This window comes from Rattus rattus, chromosome 2 (assembly GCF_011064425.1).
Source record: "Rattus rattus isolate New Zealand chromosome 2, Rrattus_CSIRO_v1, whole genome shotgun sequence".
Taxonomy (NCBI): domain Eukaryota; kingdom Metazoa; phylum Chordata; class Mammalia; order Rodentia; family Muridae; genus Rattus; species Rattus rattus.
The window spans coordinates 152,365,378-152,392,353 of record NC_046155.1 but is presented as its reverse complement, the minus strand read 5'-3'; the positions used below and the strand labels follow the sequence as shown (position 1 = coordinate 152,392,353).

Below are 26,976 nucleotides of genomic sequence, written 5' to 3'. Positions count from 1 at the left end.
TTTCTGTATTTCCTGGTCTATTGTCTAATGTTTAAGGGTTAAGCAAGGGCCAGCTTAAAAGATTCTCATTCTTAAGAAATGGCTTCACTAATATCAAATGGAGATCTTTTAGGCTGGCCATTTTTGCTTTGTTAATCCCACCAGTCCATGAGCATGGGAGATCTTTCCACCTTCCTCAAAATTTTCCTGGAAGTTTTCATTTTTATCATAAAAGTGTTTTACTTGCTTGGTTAGAGTTAGCCCCAAGATATTACATATGATTTGGGGCAACAGTAAAAAGATGTTGTTTCTCTGATTTCTTGTAAATTTGTCGTTTGTATATGGGAGGGCTACTGATTTTTCTGAGTTTATTTTGCATCCAGCTACTTTGCTGAAAGTGATCATCAATTGTAGGCATTCACCAGTACAATCTTTAGGGTCACTTCTAAACACTATTGTATCACATGCCGGTAAAGATATTTTAACTTATTCTTTTCCAACGTGTATCCCCTTTACCTTTTTCAGTTGTCTTATTGCTCTAGAACTCAAGTAATGTACTGAATAGATATGGAGGGAGTGGCAGCCTTGATTTTAGTGGAATTGTATCAAAGTTATGCCTGATTCTTCCTCCCAGCCCCATGTTCCCAGAAATAAAGACTCAGACTCAAACTACGTTTATTAATAAATACCTTGGCTCTAAAGCTAGGCTCTTCTCTGACTAGAAGATCCTGCAGTTCCTTTCTTTCTGTTTATTTGTTTCTTCGGTGGATTATATTGGTCAACTTTCTTATATTGAACCTGCATCTGTTGGATGTAAAGCCTACTTGATCATGGTAGATGATCCTTTGAATGGGTTTTTGTTATATAAGGTCTGTGTGGTGGTTTGACTAGGTTTGATCCCCGCAGACTCATGTGTTTAAGTGCCCATAGGGAGTAGGAATATTAGGAATGTGTGGCTTTACTGAAGAAGGTGTGGCCTTATTAAAGAAAGTTTGAAAGTGTGGAGTAAGGCTTTGAAGTCTGCTTATGCTCATGCTAAGCCCAATGTGAAACAAATCCAGTCCCCTTCTGCTGCCTTCGGATCAAAACAAAGCAAACTAAAAGAGTGCAGAGTTTGTTGTTTTGAGACTGGGTCTTGCTATAGAGCTCTGACTGGAAGGGAATTTACTAAGTAGCTGCTGGCCTTGAACTCACAGAGATCCTCCTGCCTTAACCTGCCTAAGGCTAGGATTTTATGGCTATGGTTCTTACATATGGTTCTGTAAGATTTATTTTAATGACTCAGATGTATTGTTGCAAGAGCAGGGGGTATGGGGGAAAGAAAGTTCCTTCTTCCCATGTAAAGTATGGTTATCTTTAGCAAAACAACACAGGGAGAAGACCCTCTATAGTCTTCTGTATGTATGCAGTTGCAAGTAAGAAAGAACATTAGTAGAGGGTATACATTCTGCACCTAGGCAGTATGTGAGGGTCCGAGGTAACAAAATATGTTATTATATTTGAGAGAAAGAGAGAGAGAGATCTTTGGTTATGTCTGAGCAAGCATCTAAGTTCTAAGGTAGGGGCTAGATCAGAATGAAATACGTGAGAAAAGGTGTAGATTCAAAAGAAGGGACTTTTGGGTAGACCACTCATCTAGGATATTTGATCATAAAAGGAAATTGGCCATAGAACAGTTGGGAAGCAAAACATTGTGTCAAATGGAGGTGGCTTCCTCCTCCTCCTCTTCCTCTTCCTCCTCCTGCTCCTCTTTGGAAAAAAAATCCAGCAATTCTGTGACTTTTGATAATCTAGAAGAGGACCAGTGATGGACTGACCATGGGCATTGAAGAATGTAAGTACCAAGTATTTTGAGGAAGCCTCCTTCTCCTTCCAGAGGAGGATATCTTCAAGGATCTTCCAGAGGATCTCCTATCTTCAAGATAGGAGAGGTCTTGTAGGGCTAAAAATAGAGGTAGATGGAAGAAATGGGTTAGGGGTTAAGGACAGGGTCCAAGCTTGCTATATAGCAAGCTTGAGGCCAGCCTGGACTACAAGAGACCCTGTCTCAAAATAACAGATGTATCATTTTCATAGACTGCAGGTTGTTTCATTGGAAGCAGTCATAGTGACACACATTTTAAAATCTGACCTCACATCAGTGGTCTGCCTGGTGCCTGCCCCCTGGTGTAAGTCAAGTGGACTTCCTAAACCTTCATTTTCTCACTAGGTAAGTGGGGTTATAGCAGTCGTGCCGACCTTTTGGTAGTGCTGGGCATTAATGTACACAAGAACTTATGGCTGAAGTACCTATGACATACTGAATCCAAAACACATGACCGATGATGTCACAATGCCCCCTGGACTCCAGCTTCTTCATTAGAGACTCTCAGATCCTTTGGAACCAAGGAATGGAACTAACATGCGACAGTCTGTCAACTGAAAGTTTCATGAGTTCGCTCCTTTGCCAAGATCTTGGCGAACAGTCCCTTACCGTGTGATTGTGGCTCAGAAATTATTTTTCTTTTGGTGATGATCGTGCTGGGCTGGATACTTTTTGTTGGCCTTGCGTCCTACATGGGCACATTTCCAGAGGCGATGGTAAGTACCGGCTTTGCATCCCTGCCAGGTCTGGATCTGCCTCACTCTCCCATCTAGGTTTCTGACCAAGTAGGGAAGGGTTTTTACCACTAATTGGAAGTCAGGATGTGACAGAAATGAAGCCAGGATATTCTCCTCATTCCACTGGGACACTCTTCTTTGGAGGAGTTAGTGTCCCCTACCTCTGCTTAGATAGATGTCTCTTGTGTCCCCTACCTCTGCTTAGATAGATGTCACTTGTGTCCCCTACCTCTGCTTAGATAGATGTCTCTTGTGTCCCCTACTTTGCTTAGATAGATGTCTCTTGTGTCCCCTACCTCTACTTAGATGTCACTTGTGTCCCCTACCTCTGCTTAGATAGATGTCTCTTGTGTCCCCTACCTCTGCTTAGATAGATGTCTCTTGTGTTCCCTACCTCTACTTAGATGTCACTTGTGTCCCCTACCTCTGCTTAGATGTCTCTTGTGTCCCCTACCTCTGCTTAGATAGATGTCACTTGTGTCCAGGCTTCATGACATTTTTTAACTCTGAGTGTCTGCTTTTTTTTTTTTTTTTTTTTTTTAAAGCATTTTACACTGGACACAGTGACTAGCTTAAACCAAGTTTTAAGCCAAGTAGATGAGTTTCTAGGCTGGGGTTATAGTTTGAGCAGCCCCTCTCCAATCACCACAGCACAGCAACTCTCCTTGGCGTCAATGGGTGGGGCCACGCCCACCCGTAATTTTCTCTCTGTCTCAGCCTCCAACTCTAAAGTGGAAAGAGAGGCTATCTGTTCGGGAGAACAAGGCACGACGAAGGGCTCAAGCTTTGGAGGAGGAGCTGCTGCTCTGAGTGAGTCAGGTCTGTAGGTCTGGGTGCCCCCCATCCACAGAATGCTCCAACGCCCTGCGGGCTTGAGGGGACGGTTTACCCTTGTGGGAAACAGGCAAACCACAGAAGGGGGATGGCTTGAGATGTATTCAAGGACAGACGTCTGGGGGCTACTGCTGGGGAAAGCAGGCTGAGCATGGGCAGTCTGTGAGGAGCTGTGCCTCACAGGATTCCTTCTGAACAACTCCCGTTTATTAGTCCTTCTTCCTCAAACTATACCAGCATATGTTAGTCATATAAACTATTTATCATACGTGTGTAATTATATTAAGAGCATCTATATATCCATGTCTATAATGACTTTGATTTTATTGCTCCTTCTCTTTCCTCTCTCTCATTTTCCTCCCTCGTCTCCTTTCTCTTCCTCAGTAGAGCCTTTGTTCTCTCTCTCCTTTTGAGATGCAGCCCTGGCTGCCCTGGAGCTCACTATGTAGACCAGGCTAGTGTCAAACTCCACCACAGAGGTCTACCTTCCTCTGCCTCCTGAGTGTTGGTGTTACAGTCACGTGCCTGCCACCATAGATGGCTCAGACTGAAATGACTAAGGCAAAGCCATCTTGTCGCAACTTTTTTTTTTTTTTATAGCTGTTTTTTATAGCTGTCTCAGCCTTCTACCCACCCACCCAACAGCTGCACCTGCCTTGCTAACACCTTTGTCTGTGACCCCTAACCATGGCCCAGACATATTAACAGAAAAATCGATGCCTGTGCAAGCTAAAGCATAAAACTAAAATAGCTAAGAGGCAGTGTAAATCAAAGGGAATTGTCGTTTGCTTATCTGGAGAACGGGCTGAATTTTGCAAGAAAAGAGATGTTACTTGGCTACTCCAAATCCTTCAGTGATGTGACCAACCCCCACTGATGCGACTGTGGCTTTTGTCTTTAAAACACTGGACACCTGAGCTTGGGCCCTAAGAGACATTTTGGAGGCACAAGCGCACTCTTGGTCCAGCCATTAGAAACAGGAGACCTAGAGTTTTAAGTGGCTGCCCCGTAGCTTGCACAAAGTAATTTCAGGAGGAGCACTTCTAATGCCCCGTCTGAAGGTCTGCCACACTAGAACTAACACAAACTTGAGACTGAGCTCTAACTTTGCAACTTACTGAGAGAACTTGAGAGGTTTAAATCTTCTGCATGTCAGTTTCTTCACAGGTACAACCGGAGATGTTTTGCTCTTTTACTGTTTTCGTGAAGGTCACATTTGGGAATCTATTTTTTTAAAGTGAAGCTTAAAATTAAATTCGAAAAAAAAAAAAAAAAAAAAGAAAAGAAAAAATTAGCGAATTACAAATTTTAATAAGTGAAATGAGAACCTGCCAGTGAACTTTGGTGACAGTGGCTGGGCCATCCACAACACCATACAATCACCTCATTGGTGTGTGTGTATGGTGGGTTGGGTCGAGCGTGGGTGCAAGCCAGACCTCAGAGTGTCTCACACTCCTACCGTTGGAAACAGAAGTCAGCACAACACTCTTCCAGGAACCCCTAGTCTGGGCTTCCAGCGGTCCACCCATTTCATCCAGATTTGTTTTTTTCTAAGAGCAGTGACATTGTTTGATAAAGACCACTTTTGGTAGTCTTAATATACTGAGTCAAGGGCAGAAGGACTTGAGGGGAGGTGTGGGGATGGTAGCCCTGCCCTCAGGTATAGTAAGAGCAGGAGATGGTAGCTGCTGGCCCTTGGCTCTCCCTCAGGCCTCCTAGCTCAAAGCGGTCACATTGTGTGGGTGTGACGGAAGAAGTTACACCTGTTTATTGAGTCACTGTCACAAGCCTTTTCTTCCTCCCGTAGTTTAACACTAGCCTAAGGCTGTTGTCCGCCTAGTTTGTTAATCCTACTCTCCCAGCAAACAAACCCAGGTGGTTCTGATTATTCACAGCCATCCTTTTCTGCCCTGAATAGTTTGAGCAAATGCATATCTTATCATGCAAATGGCTTATTAAGGTTCCAAACCTCCCTTTCCAGGTTCCCTTCATGCAAACAAACATAAAGTCCTGGTCAACCCATTGCTGCTCTAACCCCTGGGGCCCGCCCGTGTCATAGGAACTGATGTCACAATTAGTGTCTGAGTTTGGCCTCCCAAAATGGCCATTTTAGTTTAGACTAGACCTCAAAGTACACCAGTCAGGAAGTACCATGCTGGGCCACCCATCATCTGGTCTGTAATGAAGCCAGGGATCTCCAGGACTCTACAAATAGACTCAGGCCTTCCAATTAGCACCCTGCCACCATCATCAGCCAAGGCAACCCACAATGATTGTTGTCTTATGGCTGGTTCTTATTGCAGGAACGATGTGGAAGGGATATAAGTATCCCCCAGGAGGGGTAAGTGGACTTTTGACTTCTTTACTGCTAGAGAGTCCCCGGCATTAACCCAGGAAGCATGACAATCTAACCCTAGTGACTTTAGAAACAGATTCTCTCCAGTTTTTGAGAAAATGTTCCCGTAGTTTATCTCCTATTGTTGGCTACTCAGAACTGGGGGCCAGCCAGGTTTCTTTCGTGTGCTTTTAATGAGCAGACAGATGCCTCACACAGCCTAGGATGGAACCAAGGCTGCCTTGGTCCTTCTGCCTCTGCATCCTGAATGCTGAGATTCTGTGGTGCTGGGATCAGACCAGGGCCTGCTGCGTGGTAGGCATTTACCGTCTGAGCCACACCCAGTTTCCCACGTGCTTTCTTACACTTATTTAAGAATGGAGGTAGAGTGTTTGTGCCCTAGGGTCAACATTAATCTCTGTAAAGCTGACGGGATGTTTAAAATGTTCAGCTTTCAGCATTATGTCCTAGATCAGCCCACTTCTGCAAACTGACCCATGGGGGTCGTGGTGGCAGTCGGTTCCCCATAGTGCTGAGCGCCTGCTAACAGGATCAGACAGCCTCCTCCTCCTCCAGTCTTAGAGCCTCCTGACGTATGCTTTTCTCCCCCCACCAGACCCCTCTGGAAGTAAACAAAGATGACCCTGGTGAACCCATGCAGCTGTGAAGATCGCTCAACTGCACAGTTCCTGTTGTAGGTTTCGCATAAAGTAATCGCACGTTATCTTGTCATTCTGTGTAGTTACACTTTTTAAGATGAACAGAAGCAATATTCTGTTGGAGAACGAGGGTGAGTGGGCAGGTGGGCATGAACAGGCGTGATGACCATGGTCTGTTTGCTGGAGCCTCTAAGACTGAGACAACTGGTTTAAATTAATCCCGTTCTGTAATCTTAGGTAATGAATTTTTAGGCCCACTTTCCAAATACTATACTCCAAGTCCAGGGTCCAAAGGTAAAAACTACCCCCGTACGGGTGGTGGGTGGGGGGAGTGGGGGGGGAGGGGCAGTTGTGTGTGGACGACTCATTCTCAGTATTGGGCGAGATACTAAAGTGAGACTTTAATCTTCTCCTGAACCTGCTGAAGCTGGGTATTGCCCTTATTTTACAAAGTGACCAAAGAGAAGCTGAGAGGCTTCTTGCCAGCACAGTAGAACACCCCAGGAACACCTTAGGTGCTAAGGCAATGGTCCAACAAGACCAATCTTGCTGCCTGAATAGCTCCCTCTCCTGAAAACCAAAGACGTTAACGAAAATTCCTTTTGAAATATTTATTTTTATTATTAATTTAGTTTTAATTTTTAGAGATGGTTTCTCTTCCTGTCCTGGAACTCTCTCTGTAGAACAGGCTGACCTTGAACTCAGAGCTCAGCCTGTCGTGTCCATGCCATGTCCATCGAAGGCCAGCATACACAGGTCTGATTCTCCTGGAGTTTAAGGTGATTGTGAGTTGCCCAGTGTGGATGCAGGGACTGGATCGCAGGTCCTCTGCAAGTGCTCGTGCATAGGTCATGCTCTTAATCTGAGTTCTCTCTCGAGACCTCTGGTGATCCTTTAACAGATAAGATATATAGAAACAAAACCTAACCGGCTCTCAGTATGATGCAGTGAATTTGAGTCCAAGGATGGGAACCTAAATATAAATTCTAAGCAGTTAATAAATCAGGGATGTGGGCCCCAAGATCTTACACCCTCTAAAACTGAGACGAGAGAGGTGGTGATGGGGAGACAAATATTCTGGTGACTGATGGTTCCACTGTTTAAGAGAACAGACCTGCCCCAGCAAAGCAGCCCTATAGTTTACACAGAAAATACTGGTATTTGGTGTTCTTACCCTTTTTTAAGAGGTCCTACACTGAGAGCGTATTTGTGTGCTCACTGTGGAGACCAAGTCAATGCCTGGTGTCTTTTATTATTTTATCACTCTACCTTGATTAGACTGGCCAGCCAGGGAGCCATGGGAACCCACCTCTGCACTGCCAAGTGCTGGATTTACAGATGGCCGCCATCATGCCTCCCTTTTATGTGCTGACCTCTGAACTCAGAGACTCCTCTTTTCACACCTCTTTTCACCTTTACACCAATCCACCCTCTTGCCCCTAAATGACCCTGCCTATGGAAAGGAGATGGATATAAAACCCACACATGTAAATCGTAGTAACTGGGAATCTGGACATTTTCAGTAGCTCTTACATTTCTCACATGACCCAGACTCAGCACACGGTAGTGGGTCAAATTATTCACATTCTCCGCATGCATGGGTGTGTCCACTAATCCTGTGACATTCCTAAGGACTCACCTTAGTCTCACCCACCGTCAGTCCATGTATATCTCTGGCATGTACTGAGGCCAGAATGTACTGGGTGTCTGTCCTCTTTCACAACCTTGCTTCCAGGTAAGCTGTCTTTAGGGACTGGGGGCTTGTTGGCCAGGCTTGGCTAGAAGCCAGCAATCCCCAGCTCCTGTCCTGCCATTCTTACAGCTGGGCTTACACAAGGGTGTGGGGTGCTCATCTGGCTGTGTGTGTGCTACACTGTTACTGTCCTGATGGTTGTCCGGGGAACGCGCTTTAACCACTGAGCCATTTCTTCAGCTCCAGCTCTTTACAGGGGTTTGAACTGGTAATTCTGACAAGAGGAATTATATAGCGGCTCTGCTGTTGCTTTTCCATTTGAATAAACCTTCAAAACCCTGAGTCACAAAGCTACATTTCATTGCTCTAACCACGTCCAGCTTTTTTATTTTTTTATATTTTATGTTTTGTGTGTTTTGCCTGCATGCGGGGTCCTGGTGGAGATTAGAAGAGGGTGTCAGAGCCCCTGGGACTGGGATTGAGCCACCATGTGGGCGCTCAGAATTGAATATGAGTCTTTTTTTTTTTTTTTTTTTTTTTTTTTCGGAGCTGGGGACCCAACCCAGGGCCTAGCAAGCGCCTACCACTGAGCTAAATCTCCAACCCCTGAATCTGAGTCCTTTACAAGGGTAACAAGTACTCTTAACCGCTGAGCAAACTCTCCAGCTCCCATTTTCCATTTTTTTTTTTAACTTGGCATCTGAGAACACAATGGTATTCTAGCTGACGGTGGGAGGGTGGAAGAGAAATCAGTGGTAGGCTGACCAGATACAGGTATATAAGGGACGACAAGCAGGAGTGTGTCCCAGGGACAAGCTTGACCTTGGAACCTAATAAGCCTACAGAGGTTCCCAGTTAGTGCGGTGTTCCAGGTGAGAAGGAATAGCTTCAAGTTCTGATCAATAAATGAGAACCAGTAAAAATATCAACAAAATATTTTAATGCCTACAATTTCTTGTATACATAAATTGCAAGACATTCACCTGTATATGCAAAAGTATATTCTTCTGCAGGTCAACAGCACCAGAAAACAAGCTAAGCTATGCCAAAGTGTTTGTTTTTCTTTCATATTTGATTTGTCCATTATGTAGAAGACATCATGGATTTAATAATGCCAAAGAAATCTATATTTCACTCTTAATCACACCCTGAACCTGAATATGTATTTCATCTCATCCACTCACACAATAAATAGTCTAATCAGCACACTGAAAATAAAACAACCAGTCTCTCTTTATATATTTATTCTTTTTCCAAAAATGTTTTGGTCTCCTGCTATATCTCAGAAATGTACTACTAGCTGCTTTTAAGTTATAAAGTACAAAATAATTTATTTCTTGGAGAAAATCTTGGGGGGGTTACCATTACAAAAATGAAATTTTGAGTTCCTATAGACTTTGTTAGTCTTTGAACTTTCTCATGGCACGTATCTAGGGCTGTCTGGGACACGTGGTACCCTGCCTCTAAATGGACACGACGCATCCATCACTTAGAGAAAATACAAAGACCAGTTCTGAAGTAGCCTTAAGAGAGTGCCCTTTGCTTTAGCAAGGGGACTGTGCAATCGGAGCCATGAGTTCTCTGAAAATGACTTTCTTGTCACATAATTTGTCAGAGAATGCCACACCCATGATCATGTAACATTACAATTGTGGTACAACATTACTACATTCGAGAATTAACATTACCCAATAAAAGGCACATCTTCAAATATTGAATCAAGATCTGAAAATCAAAACAGTAGCGAGAATACATTAAAAATCAAGCACTTAATTTGTAAACCTTGAAAAAATAACAGCCTGCTGCTGTTTCTTCAAAGGCTTGTGAGCTTTTTTCTAAGTGGTCAGGAAATATAGAAGAGCAAAGTGGAAGACATGATTTGGACTTACAATCTTTCTTTCCTGTGTTTTCTCAACGAGCCACACAGCGTACTTATGTAAAAGTTGATGCATGTCTGTTACAGAAATGCATGCATACATGACAGACATTACAATCTCACTCTACCGAGCTCTGAAACTTTAATCTAGCACAACGGCTCCTTTCTGTGCAAACAGCTGCACCCTGACATTGAGTACAGTAAACTTTCAGCCGCCAGTAACTTTGACTGCAATGACAGAGTCCAGAGTATGGATATGAAAAAAGGTTATTCAGGGAAAATCACAGAGGAGGGGAAACATACAAGTGACAGCAATGACACAATGCTCAAACCTACTTATCAAGTGGAATCTTACTCCCTTTGTATTAGCGGTGGGCTAGGGAAAGGGAAGTTAATAGACTCTCTGTTCCCAGTGTATAAAGACCTACATGGAGAGTCATAGTGTTCTACACCCTCTAAAATTAAATCCTTGCACTTTCTCAAAGTCTGAAACTCAATTCAAAATGAGTTTGTTTTAAGGACTGGGTCAAATGGTCCCACAAAGGAAGGCGAAACATGATTACCCATAATACTCAAGCTTAAAGAATGAAGACATCATGGACAAAATGCATAAAGTCTGGACCTGTTGAAAAGAAGCCTCTCCAGCTTCCCACCCATCATGGCTTAACAGTTGAAGACAGCCAGAGTCATGTGGAATTGCCCCACAATCCAAATCCTGGCTACTCCCAACCCTCCACACTCCAGTCTCTAGCGTGGTATTTCATTTTCTGTTGCTGACTGTCCTCGAGACATGGCTTCCTTCCAGCCAGACCTAGATCAGCCTGGATGGACTCTAGGCTGAAGTGACATCAAGTCTGTAGGTCTGGCTTTAAGCAGGATAGAACTTAAGGTTTTACACAGCTCAGTAAAACACCAACAACAGGGAAAATTCTCTTCACAGTGCATAGTTAGAAATAAAAGTGCAATACGGACAAAGAGAGGTGGTATTCCTGATACACTAAATATTTGGCTTTTTGGTCATTAACATTTTCTAAGGAATTTAAGCTACAAATGCAATGTTATTAACATCAAGAGGTACAGGGTCACCCTAGGGTCCCATACAGCATTTTAATTGGGAGAATAAAGCAGAAGGGGCCAAAATACATGTTGCTTGCTAATTTTTAAACTACTAACCTTTCAAATCTAATATCTTAATAACCATCTTTCTTTAATATAAAAAGGAATTAAACAAACAAAAAACCAATCACCATAATAGTAAGGGCCCTCATCTACTTCAGGCAAAATCAACATAACAGAAAGCTTGAAAGGAGAACTGGAAAAGAACATTCTTGTTCCGGCAAAACTGGTATTTTAACTTAAGAAATTTTTATTACCTAATATCAATTAAGAATGCTTAGCATCCAATTCACAAATAAGCTAAATACAATATAATTCATTCTATTTTGTGTGTCAAAGTCACAAGGATGAGACTCACGTAATATCTATAAAGCCTACTCTTTCCTGGGTTTTTAATTCAAACATAGACTAGGACAGGTCACTTTATTGCTGGCAGCATTCACAGAAGGGCCAGGCCCTTCCTAAGGACAAGTGAGACTGCGATCTGGGTGGTACCCTACTCACATGTCAGTCTTTCTCCTTCTGAATGAAGTAGCAAAGGAACAGCGATCAGCTGACTGGGGAGCGGTCCCACACCAGCATGCATAGCTCATCAGGATCACGGCCGACCCCAGGAATGGCTGACTTCAGCAGAGCACACGGCCAGCATTACAGGTCCCACCCTGGACTATCTGAAAACACTGCACACTCAAACGATAGCCTGCAAACGAAAGCATGTATTCCTTCCTCTTGCGTGCCCATGGGTGAATCTAAGCCGCTAAGAGGCTTGCTCAGTCTGAAGGCAGGAAATCCTTGCAGCAGTGTCCCTCCCAGAATTCACAGCAGCAGCAGCTAGTGTCGCTTCAGCTTCTTGGCCTTTCGACGTTTCATTTCCTCCTCTTCACGCCTCATTTCCTCCAAGTCCTCTTGCATACCTAGTCTTAAACTATGGAGAGATTGTTTTGAAGGATCGTGTTAATATTCATGAAACTACAACTTAAAAAAGCAAAATTGGCATCTCAACAGAACGTTCATGTGGATTGGCTGATGAGTTTGCCCCTATGTGACAGGCACATAAAACACACACACATACAACACATACACACACACTTTAAATAAAACAGGGTCACAGACAGAAAAATGTAGAATAAAGATTTCACAAGAAGAATGATGAAAAAGTCTTAACATCCAAAATTAAAACAAGACTATAAGACCAGGCAAGGTGGTGAATGCCTTTAATCTCAGCACTTGGAAGGCAGATTTTTGTGAGTTCAAGGCTAGCCTGGTCTACAGAGTGAGTTCTAGGACAGCCAGGGCTACACAGAGAAACCGTGTTTTTTGCTTTTTTGTTTTTTTAAAAATATGTCTATATGCGTTCAGGTTCTTGGTCAGAAGAAGACAGATTCCATGGAGCAGAGTTGGGTAAAAGGCAGTTCTGGGCCACCTGATATGGGTGTTGGAAACTGAACTCTGGCCCTCTACGACAGCAGTTCTCCTTAACAACTGAGCAATCTTTCCACCCTTTTCAAAAACATTTGAAAATAAAGAAGCATGAGTTTGATCCTTGATACCCATATAAAGGTAGAAAAGAAGTGACCCTCCCCCCACATACACACTTAGTATAAAAACCCAGGAAACATTCATTCATTGTAATAGTTCATATTCTTTTTTCTTAATACTTATTTTAACATTTTATCTAGTTAGAGGAGGGAAGGTCAAGAGAAAAAAAGTGGTTTAGTGTTTTGTGTTAGGACTGAGGTAAATTGTTCCAGTATAATAGGGAATTATCATCATCAACACTATAAGCAAAGTTTATTTGTTTGTTACCCTTACCTAAAAAACTCTTGGAAACTCACCACTGGGCAGTCAAATAAGGAGGTAGAGGGAATCTAATCTACTCCAATTAGGTCCCCGAGGTAGCAAAGTTAACAAGTTCTAACACCCAGACAAGTCTGATGGGCACAGAAAAGCAAACAGCCCATGGTAGACTTGGCGAGGCTTCTAATCTTACTATACATCCCACACGAGACACTGTAATCACCTGGGTACACACTGCTAACCCCAGAAGCTTCAGTGACTAAAGTACATTCTAATTTTACAAATGGGAAAACCTCAGAAAGGCAAGGCATCCGCCCGCAGCTCTCACAGGCAGCCAGCAGCACTGCTATCTAGAGAACTGTGGCCCAGGCCCCATGTGGGACCCTGCAGCTGCAGGCTTGAGATGTTTGTATACAACATGCTCACCTCTTGGCTTCCTCCTTCTGCTGCTCCTTCCAACTGCTCTCCATATAACGTAAGGCATAGTCACTTTCGTCTTTGTATCTGGCAAGAAAGCAAAGTCAAAAATGAACAGAGATGCACTTTTTTCTCTTGGGTTTTCTGAGACCGTGTTTCTCTGTGCAACAGCCCTAGCTGTCCTGCAACAATCTCTGTCGACCAGGCTGGCCTTGAATTCGGGGATCCTCTTGTCTCTGCCTCCCAAGTGCAGTGACAAAGGCGTGTGCTGCCACTGCCCAGCAAGATTCGATTTTCGTAAAAGAGCTACAGCCTCTCATTACAACAAAACCAAACCTGCTTACAACCAAACTACCCAGTGTCAGGATTCCTGCTGGCTTGTCTGGAGTGAGAATGGCAGAGTGGGTAGAAATGGGTATTGAGTAAAGGCATTAAATGAGCCTTAGGTGCCTACAAGGCAACTCTTCCAGAACCCAGCATTAGCAAAAGCACCGAACTCAACAAGGTGTCCTCAACCAGCTGCATTTATCTAATAACTCACACCCGGCAGACAAGACCTTCCCAATGGCAGACTGAGGCAGAGACGCTCGCTAATGGCAGCGTTACAGACGGTGCTGCTGCTCCACGGCTGCCATGTGCTCCAGAGCGGCCCCTCCTCCCACTGTGCCGTGCGTCTTTGATGCTGTCTGGACGGCCTGGTTTCTAGAGGGGCTCTAAAGCTGTGCCGACACTGTCTTAGGAAGTGTGACAGTCTCACTGTCTCACACACGCCCTCCCTCAAGTCTTCCAAAGTGTTACCTGGAAATTCCCTGCAGTTCACCACCTCTGGCGCCACAGCTCGTCTATCTCTATTCCACGGATCTGCTTCACTCCCAAGCTTTTAAAGAAAGCAGCCTCCATACCAACAACACAAACGACTCTGAATTCCTTAGAACTATCGTGTGCCCTATCTTAGTCAAGGTTTCCCCGGGAGGAAAGGGTTCAATTCACTGCATATAAAGTCCATTATCCAGAGAAGCAGGGCGAGAACTCGAAGTAGCAGCTGATGCTGAGGCTGCCTGCTGGCTTGCTCCTCAGAGCTCACTCAGCGGGCTTTCCTATAGCACCCAGGACCACCAACCTTGGGGTGACGCTGCCAATAGAAAGCTGAGGGCCCTCCCAAATCAATTATCAAGAAAATGTACTAGAGACTTCCCGAAAGGCCAATCTCACTAGCGGCATTTTCTTAATCTGAGTTTTCCCTTCCTGTGTCAAGTTCTCTCTAGGCTGTGACAAGCTGACATTAAAAACTAATCAGCTCGGGCTCTTAAGAAGCATCACCACCCAAAGGTTTCTAACTAAGCATTCGCTGCCTCTACTGTTCATGTTTCTCCCCTATAAATGATAGAGTTTATGTTTAGGTAAATCTTTGGCTTACTTCTTTCGGTCATAGCCAAAGATCTCTCGAATGTGCTTGGATATTTCTTCCTGAGGTTCTCCTTCATCTTCGATGAAATCATCCATTTCCGAGTCATATTCATCATCATCATCATCATACTCTCGAGGCCTTTTGTAGCCAGTGGGGAAGGGTAGCCTCTGAGGACCTACGAACAAAAGCCATGTAAGAACACTGTATGGAGGAATAGTTCCTGCAGGGGACCATGTCACCCAGGATTCAGAGAAACACTACGATGGCACCCCTGAAAGCAGGGTGCACCAGACGGCTCAAGCACCCAAAGGGACAGAGCTCCTGGGCGTCTTAGCACACCTCGGAGCCTTGTCAGAGATTTTCTAGCTTAGTTATTCTGGGATTTAAAAGATCAGTAAAATTTCTGAAGCTGAGTCAAGTTACAAACTACCACAGCACCATTAATTTTTAATTTTACCAAATACACATACCAAAAGTAGTTTCCTATTTTTTTTTTACAGAGAAATTTTCATTTCACTTAAAAATTCAAAGACCTAGGGTTGGGGATTTAGCTCAGTGGTAGAGCGCTTGCCTGGGAAGCGCAAGGCCCTGGGTTCGGCCCCCAGCTCCGAAAAAAAGACCCAAAAAAAAAAAAAAAAAATTCAAAGACCTGCACATGCCCAAAGTGTCAACTATCTAAGCCAACAGTTTAAGAAGTCATGGACAACACAGGAAGAGCCTAGCTTAAAAAAACAAGTAGGAAACATTTTCAGAGTTATAGTTGCTTTTATAGACTTAAAAGTACGACTACATTAAACCCAGCACTCAGGAGGTAGAGGTGGGGGATCAGACATTAAAGGTCACCCTCAGCTATATGTTAAGTTCCAGGTCAACATGAGCTATCTTGTGTAAAAACAAAACAAAACAAAGCCTACGACCCCAAATGAACAAACAACAAAATAAAACAAAAAGCAAACCACCCATGAACTGAAGAACAACTTTCAAGAGACAGGTACTCAACCACAGACCAGTGTCTGAGAGCAACTTTTTAATCTCTGGCTGAAAAGCATGCGGCACACAGCGGTCAGTGCCTCTGAACTCTGAGATGGCCGATTCCTAAAGCACCAAGTGACAAGGTCTTCACACCACCCGTTAAAAGGAACAGAACTCAGGGCAGCCTAAATAGCTGATGGTACGGGGAGGCGTTTAACAAATATCTGCTGAACGACAGAGTGGCAAACGCTCTAAGTTCTTAATTATTCTCTCGTCTCCAAGTTTTAGTCTTCACATAGAACATTATCCTACAGAACCACTATGTCCAGTCACCACCTCTCACATCACAAAGCCAGGTTTCCTGCTGTGAGAGAGACAAGGTGGGGGCTGTGAGCAGGGGCTCCTAGATAAGCCCTCTTTTTCTACTATCAACAACGAGCACATTACAGGGCTTGTGAAAGTGGTCACAGGGTTCCTGATTCTATAAGCAAGGTCCTTTCTCCAAAGGCCTCGTGATAAATATATTCTTTAAGATGAGGGTCAATTTTACCTTGGGCAGATCTGTAGCCAGAGGGGAGAGGCTTCATTCCATTCATTTGTCCATTGCTTGACCGACTAATAATATTCTTCGAAGAAATTGTCTCTGAGACAACGGTGCATTTGGGCTTTGTGGGGACACCAGGGTTACTAACTGTTCGTCCAGGCCCTAAGCTGCTCACTGGTCTTCCAGGGCCTGAACTGACAGTTCGTCCAGCTGGAATGGAACCACTTATGGGTCTCCCAGGGCCACTGACTGACCGCCCAGGAGGGCCTAGATTGTTCATTGGTCGTCGAAGGTCATGTGGACTGTTTATAGGCTGCCCAGGGCCTCCAGAGCTGCCCACAGGTCTTCCAGAACCAGCAGCTCCACTGATGGGTCGCCCGGGGCCATTAGAGATGCTTGCAGGTCGCCCAGGGCCACTTGTGCCATTGAGTGTTCGTCCAGAGGGATGTGCACTGCTGGCCGGCTTTCTGATCCCACTGACTGACTGCTCAGGCCCTGAGCTGGAGCTGCTGTTCTGGCGCCTGGGCACAGGGCCAGAACTAAGTGCAGGTCGAGCTGTACCCGGGCCAGGTTGCCCCGGAGCAGAGCCAGAGTTGCTGCCCGGTTGTCTGACACCTGGACTCTTAGCTTTGTTGTGTGAGAGAACTGTGGGCCCCGGCTTGGAATGGCTCGGATGAGAAGAAAGAGATTTTTTGGCTTTGTGCTCAGAAGCAGATTTCTGAGTCCCGCTAGCAGCAGTCTTTGGGACACTTGGTGCACAGGTGCTGGGGTGGGACTTTCCTGCCCCATTGAAGACAGGCCTGCTGTGACCCTCTCGAAGTGAGGGCTGGGAGCTACTGCCAGATCCTACCTTGGTCCTCTCTCCTGGCAGGGATTTGGATGAAGGCAAAGCTACTTGTTTCTCATTGGCTGTGCTGGGTCTGAATTTCTTCTCAGCGTGAGGAGGGGGCAATCCTTTGGAAGGAGGCTGCCTGTCCCCGGCACCTTTGCTGGGCTGTGTGCCCCTCATGTCTTTATGAGAGGGCGCCCTTTTGGACATGGCTGGAGGTAGTTTGGCGTCAGGTTCAGGTTTCTTTTTCCTATGCTTCCGTTCAAGAAACTCTCGCTCCCTCAGTTCCTCTGCGGTCAGGGGCCGATCTTCTGCTTTTTTCACTACCTTGATCTCCACTGGTTCAAACTGCTTCTTCTCAGCTAGCCTCAGTAAGTCAGTGAAGTTCATGGGTGATGGGGCACTTTTAAGGGGGGCCTTTGGTTTGCTTTCAACCTTGGGAGGCTCTAGCTCCTCCTCATAGTCCTGGTCCAAATCGGCCTGATTGTATTCTATGAAGTCTTCCTCCTCCATATCGTACTCCTGATCAGTTCCCTGGTTCAGGGGACTTTCCACCACCTGTCTCTTCTTTGTCTTTTCCTCGATAGGAGTCCCATCGTAACCATGAAAATTGTCCTTTGTCCTCTTGGCCATAGCTCTTGCTTTTTTGTCATGTTTGAGCTCAATTCGCTTTTTCACTAGTTCCTCTTTCCTTTTTTTCTCTTCCAAGGCTGAAAGGAGTAAAACAAGAGCACATTATTTCAAGCCTCAGTGTAGCAGCTGCTCCTGTGACGTCAGTGCACAGCCAAAGCTTAGTGTTAAATTATGGTTTTCTAGATATCTGTCAAATAAGGAAGTGGGTCATATATGAGCTTCTCTTAATGACTAAGCAGGTAAGGGACTTGGCTTTTGGTTAAATGCACAAATGTCTCAAATACACTTAAGTCAATGAAACACCAGCACCCACTGAAGCTGTTAAGAACGAATGAATGAAAACCTGTAACAGTACCAGGACCGAGGTAAGGAATGAAGACATACGATGGCTATTCAAATGGTCGATACGCCAGGCCTTTTCATGTCTCCCCACCTTCCCTCATGAGATTAAGGCCTTGCTGTGTTGTCCCTGCTGCTCTGAAGCTCCTGAGCTTAGGAAATGATCATGCCTCAGTTGCTGTATACCCGGGGTGACAGGTGAATATCACTATGCCCAGTGCCACAAAGCCTTGGGGGTGGGTGAGATGGGGTTAGAGAGAACAACACAAATAACCAACTCTGAGCACACGCACACACATGCAAGCGCACAAGGACGCATGTATTTGTCTATGAAGTTAACCCAGACACACATGCAATATTCCCAAACTACTAAGCTGTTAGGTTTTCACAAACACACGTGGGTTTGGTGGCAGACAGGCCGAGAAGCAGCACAAGCACAAACCTTTCCGTCTAAGCTCCTCTTCTTTCCTCCTAAGGAAAGCTTGCACGGCTGCTGACTGGACACCTTTCACTTTTGGGTCTTTCTTCGGAGGTCCCACCGCCAAACTGTACCTTTTCTAAAAACAAAAACAATAAAAACTATAGGCAACAACACTTTACAAACATATAGTCTAGGGGCTGGGTTGTGAGGCTCAGAGGAGAGTGCTTGTCTGACGTGTATCAGCTCCGAGTTTAATCCCCAGCCAGTACTGCAGAAAATGTAGAAAAGAAAGTGAGGAAAGGATGAGAAGAGGAAGGGAAAGAACAAGGAATCTAAATGAAGAGCCTTGTTTTCTGTAATCTTTAACTGTAGCATTTAAGTTCATTAAATATTAATTTGCTACACAGCTCCTTTACACTGGTTTTCGAATTACCAAGATCACGAAGACTGCCCAGGCACAGATGTTATTTTTATGGACTTTGGTTTTTAAGTAATTGCATACAGAAAATGACTGAGACAGGAATAAGGATGATTTGAACCCTGAAAGAAAAAAATACTTCAATCTCTTAAATATCTACTATTAAAGAAGCATGGATAAACAGAGCTAATTCTCCTATCTGGGACAATGGACATAATTTATGGGCCAGATTGTTTTTTTAAATCACAGCCTAAGAAGAAACCCAGGCCTCACACATGCCAGGCACTCTACTACTGGGCTATATTCCAACCCTCTCTGTTATATAAGACAGACACTCTCTTTATCTACTGAATCTGTGTCTGTGTTGGTAGTAAAATCATCTTTGTAGAAAAAGCCAGCAGTTTATAAACCCCATGCTCGGTTTATAAACCCCAACCTGTGTATGACAGACAGCCTATCATCCCCATGCTCTCCCATCCCGTGTATGACAGACAGCCTATCATCCCCATGCTCTCCCATCCCGTGTATGACAGACAGCCTATCATCCCCATGCTCTCCCATCCCGTGTATGGCATCCTTGGAAGAAAGTCAAAGGATCTGCTTACTACAGGGCTGACAAACACAATGTATCTTGCAGTAAGCTCAAGTTTCAAGTAAATTAGTCAACTGAAAAAGCAGCTGGCTGAGAAGGCAGACCTCATCCAACCTGAAAATCCTGCACGATGGCAGTGTTCACGACTGACTCATCTCTGCCAGAGAAATCCCAAGACAGCACCAATTATTTCCTAGTCACCCAGGCTAGGACACATTCAGATCCTATAATTAGTCCACATCTTTGTAAACTGAACTGAGAGCTCTTTCGATCCAGAAATACTACTATGAATATGACACCCGACTCCAGTTTACTAAGACATGCAGCTCACAGGCAGCATTTCACGATCTAAGTATCTCTGGTATATGCAGAGTTTCAGAATATAGTAACCACCTCAAAACGAAATCACCTACCCTCGAGTTTATACACTTAATGAAATCTTACACTGTGACAGTCAACTCTGTGTGCTCACTTGGCTTAGAACCAAACTATTTAACCAGGTGCTTATCTTCTGCGCCTGGAAGAATTTTACTGATAACATTAACATCTGAGTCAGCTTAACTGCCATAATGCCCACGGTCCCTACTTAGCTCGGTGACTTCAGAACCCTTCTGGGGTCAGCAGAGATGACACTACCTCTGGATGATAGCGTTAACTCCACAGTGCCTGGCCTCCCATACGAAGTTTGGACTCGCCAGCTGCACAAATAACCCCCTCCAACCATTCCTACTGTGCTTCTCCAGAGACTAGCGCCTGACAGAACAGTCTTTCAGTTGGCCTCTTCACGAACATAAAGGTTTCAAGGCTCATGTTGCTTTGTCAGGAGCTCATTCCTTAAACAGCTGAACGATGCTGCAGGGCATAGATACACAATACATTATCTGTTTGCCAGCTGGCCATCTGGACTAGTTCCAGTTTTTTGGCTTCATAAAAAAATGCTGCTGTGACATTTTAGGCGGGATGGATGTTTAAATTTCCCTTGGGTATATGATTTTATATATATATATATATATATTATTAACTTGAGTATTTCTTATTTACATTTCGATTGTTATTCCCCTTCCCGGTTTCCGGGCCAACATCCCCCTATAACCCCTACCTCTCCCCTTCTATATGGGCTCCCCCCTCCCCGATCATATATCTTTTAACACTGAATTCCATAAACCTTTCTAGAGAGGGCTGCAAGCAGACCAAAATATGTTTTGATGGAATATTTTGTAAGGTTTCCCCCAACTCACAGTAGAGAATGATGTTTAAACCTGAGGTCAGAACACTTGTGTTCTCTTTAGGCCATCTGGCATGTCTCCTGCCTCAGATGGCCACGCACGGCCATAGCAGCGGCACATCAAGATGTACCTATCAATTCTGACTCTTGATTCTAGGCACAAGGCTGCTTCATTGTCTAGGCTTCATGAAAAGCCGCTGGACTAGTTTCTTTACCCTACAAAGCCAGTCTCATCACTCTTGGACCATGAAGGATCCACCATGGTGGCACTTCTACATTTAATATGGCACCATGGAGTTTGCCAAGATTTGTAGTTCTAAAGCCCATGCGTTTAGAACACATCAGGCTATTTAAAAACACTCCTTGCATGGAAACTCTCCAGTCATGATCAGATTAAGACGCAGCATGCCATTCACAAGCCTTGCTCAACAAGTACGCTCCGTTAGAACCAGCATTTTACTCACCCCTGAACGCTCCTTAGGAGAAATGAGGTTGTTGTAGAAAAAATATATTTTCTGATGATTTAACATCACTTAACTATTGATTAGAGTAGTCAAATAATGTGTTCATTTTAATCAACACCACAAAGTTTTGAACACCTTCTCAAGACGCTAGCTAGGGGAGGAATGCAGGAAGTAGCTCTTTGCATTAAGCTAGCTCAGCAGGATGTGGGAAAGGATGTGAAAAGAAAATATCCAGAGCATCCATTCATGCTGTCTATGGTGTTTAGGGCCAAAACCAAATATTGTGGGGTTTATAAAATCCTCGGTTAGAGTCGGGGCACAGCTCGGTGATAGAGAACTTCTAGCATGTTGGAGGCCCTGCTTCAATCCTTAGTGCTTTATTCAAATCTCACAAACGCACCCATCCAATGAGTACTTCTTTACTAGAAATGGTCTTTAAAAACAGTGACTGGGCTTCCCGGTGCTTAGGCATAAGCTTTGTAGCTGAATACATAGTGAATGCAGGTCTTCTGACTCCAGACCAAACATATTCCCACACTTTAACTTTCTATCTAACTCCAACACTTTTCCCCTCTCCAGCTCAGACTTCGATCTTAAATAGACTTCCCCAAATTCTACCGGAGCATGTGTACCCAAGAGAGGTCTACAGCTGATCTTCCCTATGTTGTCCTTTCCCTCCTTGGGAGAGGAATCACGCCTACACTTTTTAGAACAGAGTTCCCATATCCCACTGTCTACCAGTTTCCAGTCCTGCTTAACCTCAGAAATCAGACATGATCAGGAGGGCCCGTTCAGGTGGTTGGTCATAGTTGTCCGCCGTTTCTATATGCTATTGGTTTGGTTTTTGTATTTCTTTTCTATTTTCTATTTATATAAAAATCCAAGTGTTACTGCCTAAAGTTGTATTAAAAAAGAAGAGCTGGGCAAGGAGCTTGAGTTTCTGCCTATGAAGGTGGCGAATTTTCTCACTTCAACACCCCTCCCCCAGCCCAACAGGGGGCCATGGTCAAGAGCAGGAACTGTGAAGCAGTCTGCTGGAGCAGATCCCCTGTTTCATTATAGCCAGTCCCACAACTCACTGTGCAGCCTTGGGCAGCTTCTTCTCCTCACTAGGCCTCCGTCTAAAGTAAAATCTTCTTCATATGCTCATTATGGTGACTAAATTAATTAACGCATGAAGTTCTTAGAACAGTGGCTGGCACAGCCTCAGCACAATGGCTGTTAATTGCTATCCCATTATTCAGAGATTCTCTAAGGTGTTATGGGGGAGAGAGACAACAGAGTCCCTGGGGAAGGGAGGTGGAGCAGCAGTTTCTAAAGCCCGTGTACATGAAGCACTGGTTGAGAAGCACACTCTAGACTAGAGAGCAGCTGTCTGAGATAGCAGGGATGTCTTAGTCAGCCTTTAGCCCTTAGTGGGAGGCCAGGATCCAATTTCCAGAGAGCAGTCACTACTCCAGCAAAAACCTTTGTTAGCCCACACCGTTCTGGACAATTTCTTACAATCCTAGCACTTGGGAGGCAGAGGATGGCAGCTCTCTCAGAGTTTGAGGCTAGCCTGGTCTACATAATGAGTTCCATAGGCCAACCTTACATAAGATCCTGTCTTTATAAGGAAAGGCTGCTGGCAATGCCTGGTTACATCATCCTGATCAGCTGTTATTTCTGTGTTCAGAATTCCACTGAGAAAAGAGTCTCTGCCTAATACTTCCACACATGATGCAATCCTACCTTTGTTTTAACTAAAACATGAAGAAGATGATTGATCCATTTAAAAACAAGAGCAATGAGGGAAATATTAGTACAAACTGAGCATCCTTAATTCAAAAATCCAGAATCCAACGTGCTCCAAAAATTGGAAGTGTCTTAAGGGCTGGCTGATAGTGAAGTCAGGTAAAAGTATAAGAGACAGTTTAGTGGGACCACTATTTGGTTTTGGGTTATTCACAACCCCTTGGGAAAAAAGTCCTTGGTAGCCTGTTTCCTTTACTTGCGCACACGTGCACACACGCACACATGCACACATATAGCCACTCTAAATTGCACCTAGCAACCTCAAAGCCACTCAATCCATCATTTATGTGGGTTACATGTTCTTCCCTCTCTGAAACAATGGTATACTTTCCAACCTAATGAGCAAACTTACAATTTCTACTCAAGCTTATTTCCAGTTTCCAGGTCTGACAGATTATAAGGGCCGATTAGGCTTGAGATGGTTTTGCTGCATGCACCGTGAGGAAGAAGTGCATCCCCTTGGAACCCTAGAGGAGAATCTCTATTTACTTGGGCATAACTGGGGGTGCACAGGGTCAAAATCAGACGTAGAGGAACATGCATAGTAGAAAAATGATTATACAACCTACCCATCAATCAAAATAACTGAACCCAAAGAAAACCAGGCCCCTCTTCCCCAGGCTGCAGTGATCTATCGTTGCTCTTGTGCTGTTAAGTAACTTCTTTCAACAGTACTACTGCTTTGCTGCAAATAAGATCATCGATGTGTGTGTATGCCTTTTCAACTCTTGGTCAAGAACCTGGCAACACCTAACCCGAACTCTGACCTCTCCAACAAGCGGGCAGCACAAGTGGGAAACTGCTTATTTGCCTTCACACCTTGGGTTAAAGTCAGTGAAGAACCACTCTAAGGTGCTCAGTGGCTAAGAACACCTGATCCTCTGCTGAAAGACCAAGGTTCAGTTCCCAACACTCACCGAGAGACTCACGACTTTCTGTAGTGCCAATTCTAAGGGATCTGATGTCCTCTTCCGGACTCTGGGGCACTGTGTGCACGTGTCGGACAGACATACAAGCAGGCAAAACACCCATATGCATAAAATAAAGTTTAAAATTGTTTAAAGAGGAACAAAAGGGATCTTCAAGCTGTACAAGATCCAAGCAGGATAAAATTGACATTCCGAACACTATGTATGGGAGAGGGGCTCATGGGACCTGTGATCGTTTGAATCACAATGCCTCTGCCGGCTCACACGTTTTCCTGTTTGGTCCCTAGTTGGAAGTGTCTGGGAAGACTCAGAAGGTATGGCCTTGGGGGAGGTGTATCACTGGTGTTAGGCTTCGGGATTCATTCGTAAGGTGACTTTATGCCTGGTGTCATATTGGTCATGACATCTAACCCTCTAAGCCTCCAATAAACTCTTCTATAAGTTGCCTTGGTTATGGTGTCTTATCACAGCAATAGGAAAGCCACTCTTTGAGGTAGGAAATAAAGATTGCTGAGCTAGTGGGTAATGGTTGCTCAGGGAGGGGGAGTGACTTCTTTGGAGATGCAGCCTCTGGTAAACTGGCCATGCCTCACCCATGCTCATGCACGTGACTATTTAAACTCAGTGGGTCTCTCTGTGACTCTCTCTCACCCACCCACCCACACCATGAAAGTAGGAGAGGCCTAGGGACGAAGAGACATAGTTGGAGAGGGGACAGAGGATAACGGAGGGTGACAATAATTACCATGAAACTGACAGAATAAAAAAATTAAAAATATCTCCAAACTACACAAATTTTACACAAACAAAACAAATGAATTTTGTCATTAGACCTAATTTCTATCCTCATACTTCATTATATTTATACATATATGTACACAAATGTATTTCTATAAAAATTCTGCAGAAAAATTCCGCCATGCAGAATACTTCTAGAGCCAAGTACTCCAGGTAAGGGTATACAACTGTAGCTCTGTAGGCAGCCACAGACACCTACATCTGTTGTGACAAGCCAACATGGCTGCACGGGTGTTTTGGATGTTAACCTCTTAGCTTTTAGCCCATCACCAGCCAGGTTGGCTTTCTTCAATATAGGTATGGTCTAAAAACTCTGAAGACTAGAATCTGAGTCCATTCTGATAGGATCGAAGATGATGCTGACAGGGAGAAGACAGCTAAAGGGAGAAAGGACCAAGCACACAAAGGGATGATGTTGGTTACCGTGTCTGCCTTTTTTCCAGGAGCTTTGGCTTTTAATAGTCTGTCTGTCTGTCTCTCCCCCCCAGAATCAAATCTGGGTTCTGATTCTTCCACAAGACAATTCTTAGGCATATAAAGCTAGTATCTTTTTAAAACAAAACAGAACAAAAACAGACAAACAAAACCAAAATCTTTCTCAAGATTCAAGATCTAAGATAAAATCAGACCAAATTATGCAAACATGACTATTAGACCTAACTAAATGTGACTAGATAATCTACAAATAGATAAATATTGTTGCTCCAGACCTCAAAGGCTTGTGCCCACAGATTCAACCTGCAAGACTTATGAGATGCGGCTTAGAAGAGTCTTAATGAGTGATTATTATCAGGGTGGGACATGACTGACCACATATATTAACATACATGTAATATATATGTACATATATGCGCACACATACACACATTACTTTTACTCATTATTTTAGGTAGATATATTCAAGAGTTAAAAAAATAGGCTGGATTTGACAAGAAGTGACAGAGGAAAAAGTACAGCAACATACAAAATTATAAATTTTGCAGAATGCAAGTGAGATCTCAAGTTTCATCTGACTCTAAAAGGTTAAGTCCGACACTTCACTGATTAAATCACAGGTATCACAATGCGATATATCGGTTTACAGTTGTTCTGTGGGTACCTTCTGGTGATCCAGAAATGATTAGTTTATGCAAAACAGCTACAACCCCAGAAAGCAGATGTGGCGCCACTTCAGTATTTACCTCTGAGAATATGATCGAACTCACACATCTACTGAGCAAACAGAACCCCAAAATCTGGAAGTCCACTAGGAAATGAAAGCTGAAAATGGCTTTGCCCAACCCGCTCGCATGGAGAATCGATAGATCCAAGGGACATGCGGCAAATAAAAGGTCTACCACACACCCGCAGCCCACATGATCACCTTACAGTTAGTTGGCAATGAATTTCCTGCAAAGCCCTGAACTCTTTCCAATATAAGATACCTCCTTGGCAGGTGATTCATCTTTGGTTCAGTGGGTGGGGCTACGAACCAGAGAACCCTTTCAAGAAATCACTAAACATTCACCTGAAAATCCGTATTCGACACCGCTAAAAAGACCCAAAGGCTATCAGGCGAAGTCCTTAAAGTCCCCGAGTTTCCTGGCTATATTGGTCCTCAATTTAGGGGCTGAAGTTTATTGGAAGTCAGGGGCTACTAATGCTACACAGTACCCTGTCAGGCGCGGCTCATCCCCTACTTTGCGCAACTCTAAAAAAAAACAAAACAAAAACAAAAAAAAAAACATCCATAAACAAAAAAAAAAAAAAACCCGCAAGCCGCAAAGCCTACTTTTCAGGGCACATGAGCTAGTGAGACCGACCCCAAGAAAGATCTCCCTTTCCCATCCCCAGCCCTTGTGTACCCAAATCTCCGCGGAAACTCCAGAAGAGGGCGTGCGTAGTTCAGGTCTCCCTGAGGCCGACAGGCGCTCCCCTGGAAGTTCCACCCACCACATACGAACTTGACGCCTGGGTTTCCTACAGAAACCCCGGTGACTCACCGGTACATGGTTGACACCTTGTCCTTTGGAAGCGATCAGGAGGATTTCCCTGAAGTCCATGTCTGGCTGAAGAGAACAGCCCGGCTGAGCCGGGGACTCGGGAAGCGGCGGACGCGAGTCTTGCTGCTCGCTGAGCCTAAGCTCTACTGACTGGCTTGCCTTGGTGGCCCTTCTCCCGCCGCCCCTCGACACGGACACTTCCGGCGCCTTCTAATGCCGTGTACCGCCCCCGCGCTGCGGCCGAATACAATATATGTGTATGTGTGTGTACACACACACAAAACTCAGCGACTCCGCAGCGCTCGCGAGTATTTGCGCAAC

The 26,976-nt window shown here is 44.4% G+C and overlaps 2 protein-coding genes across 2 annotated transcripts; one reads left to right on the top strand and one right to left on the bottom strand.

Moving 5' to 3' along the window:
* The first annotated feature begins 2,490 nt into the window (after positions 1-2,490).
* Positions 2,491-10,764, top strand: Spty2d1os (SPTY2D1 opposite strand). The gene is made up of 3 exons (XM_032893566.1): positions 2,491-2,559; positions 3,298-3,383; positions 10,658-10,764. Exons 1-3 carry the CDS (start codon positions 2,491-2,493, stop codon positions 10,752-10,754), a joined length of 252 nt encoding a protein of 83 aa, XP_032749457.1. The 3' UTR covers positions 10,755-10,764.
* Spty2d1 (SPT2 chromatin protein domain containing 1) lies at positions 9,019-26,976 on the bottom strand. The gene is made up of 6 exons (XM_032893565.1): positions 26,656-26,976; positions 18,475-18,589; positions 16,238-17,770; positions 14,725-14,890; positions 13,317-13,394; positions 9,019-12,018 (listed from the first exon to the last, which is right to left on the bottom strand). The coding sequence occupies exons 1-6, from the start codon at positions 26,713-26,715 to the stop codon at positions 11,925-11,927; spliced, it is 2,046 nt and encodes a 681-aa protein (XP_032749456.1). The 5' UTR covers positions 26,716-26,976; the 3' UTR covers positions 9,019-11,924.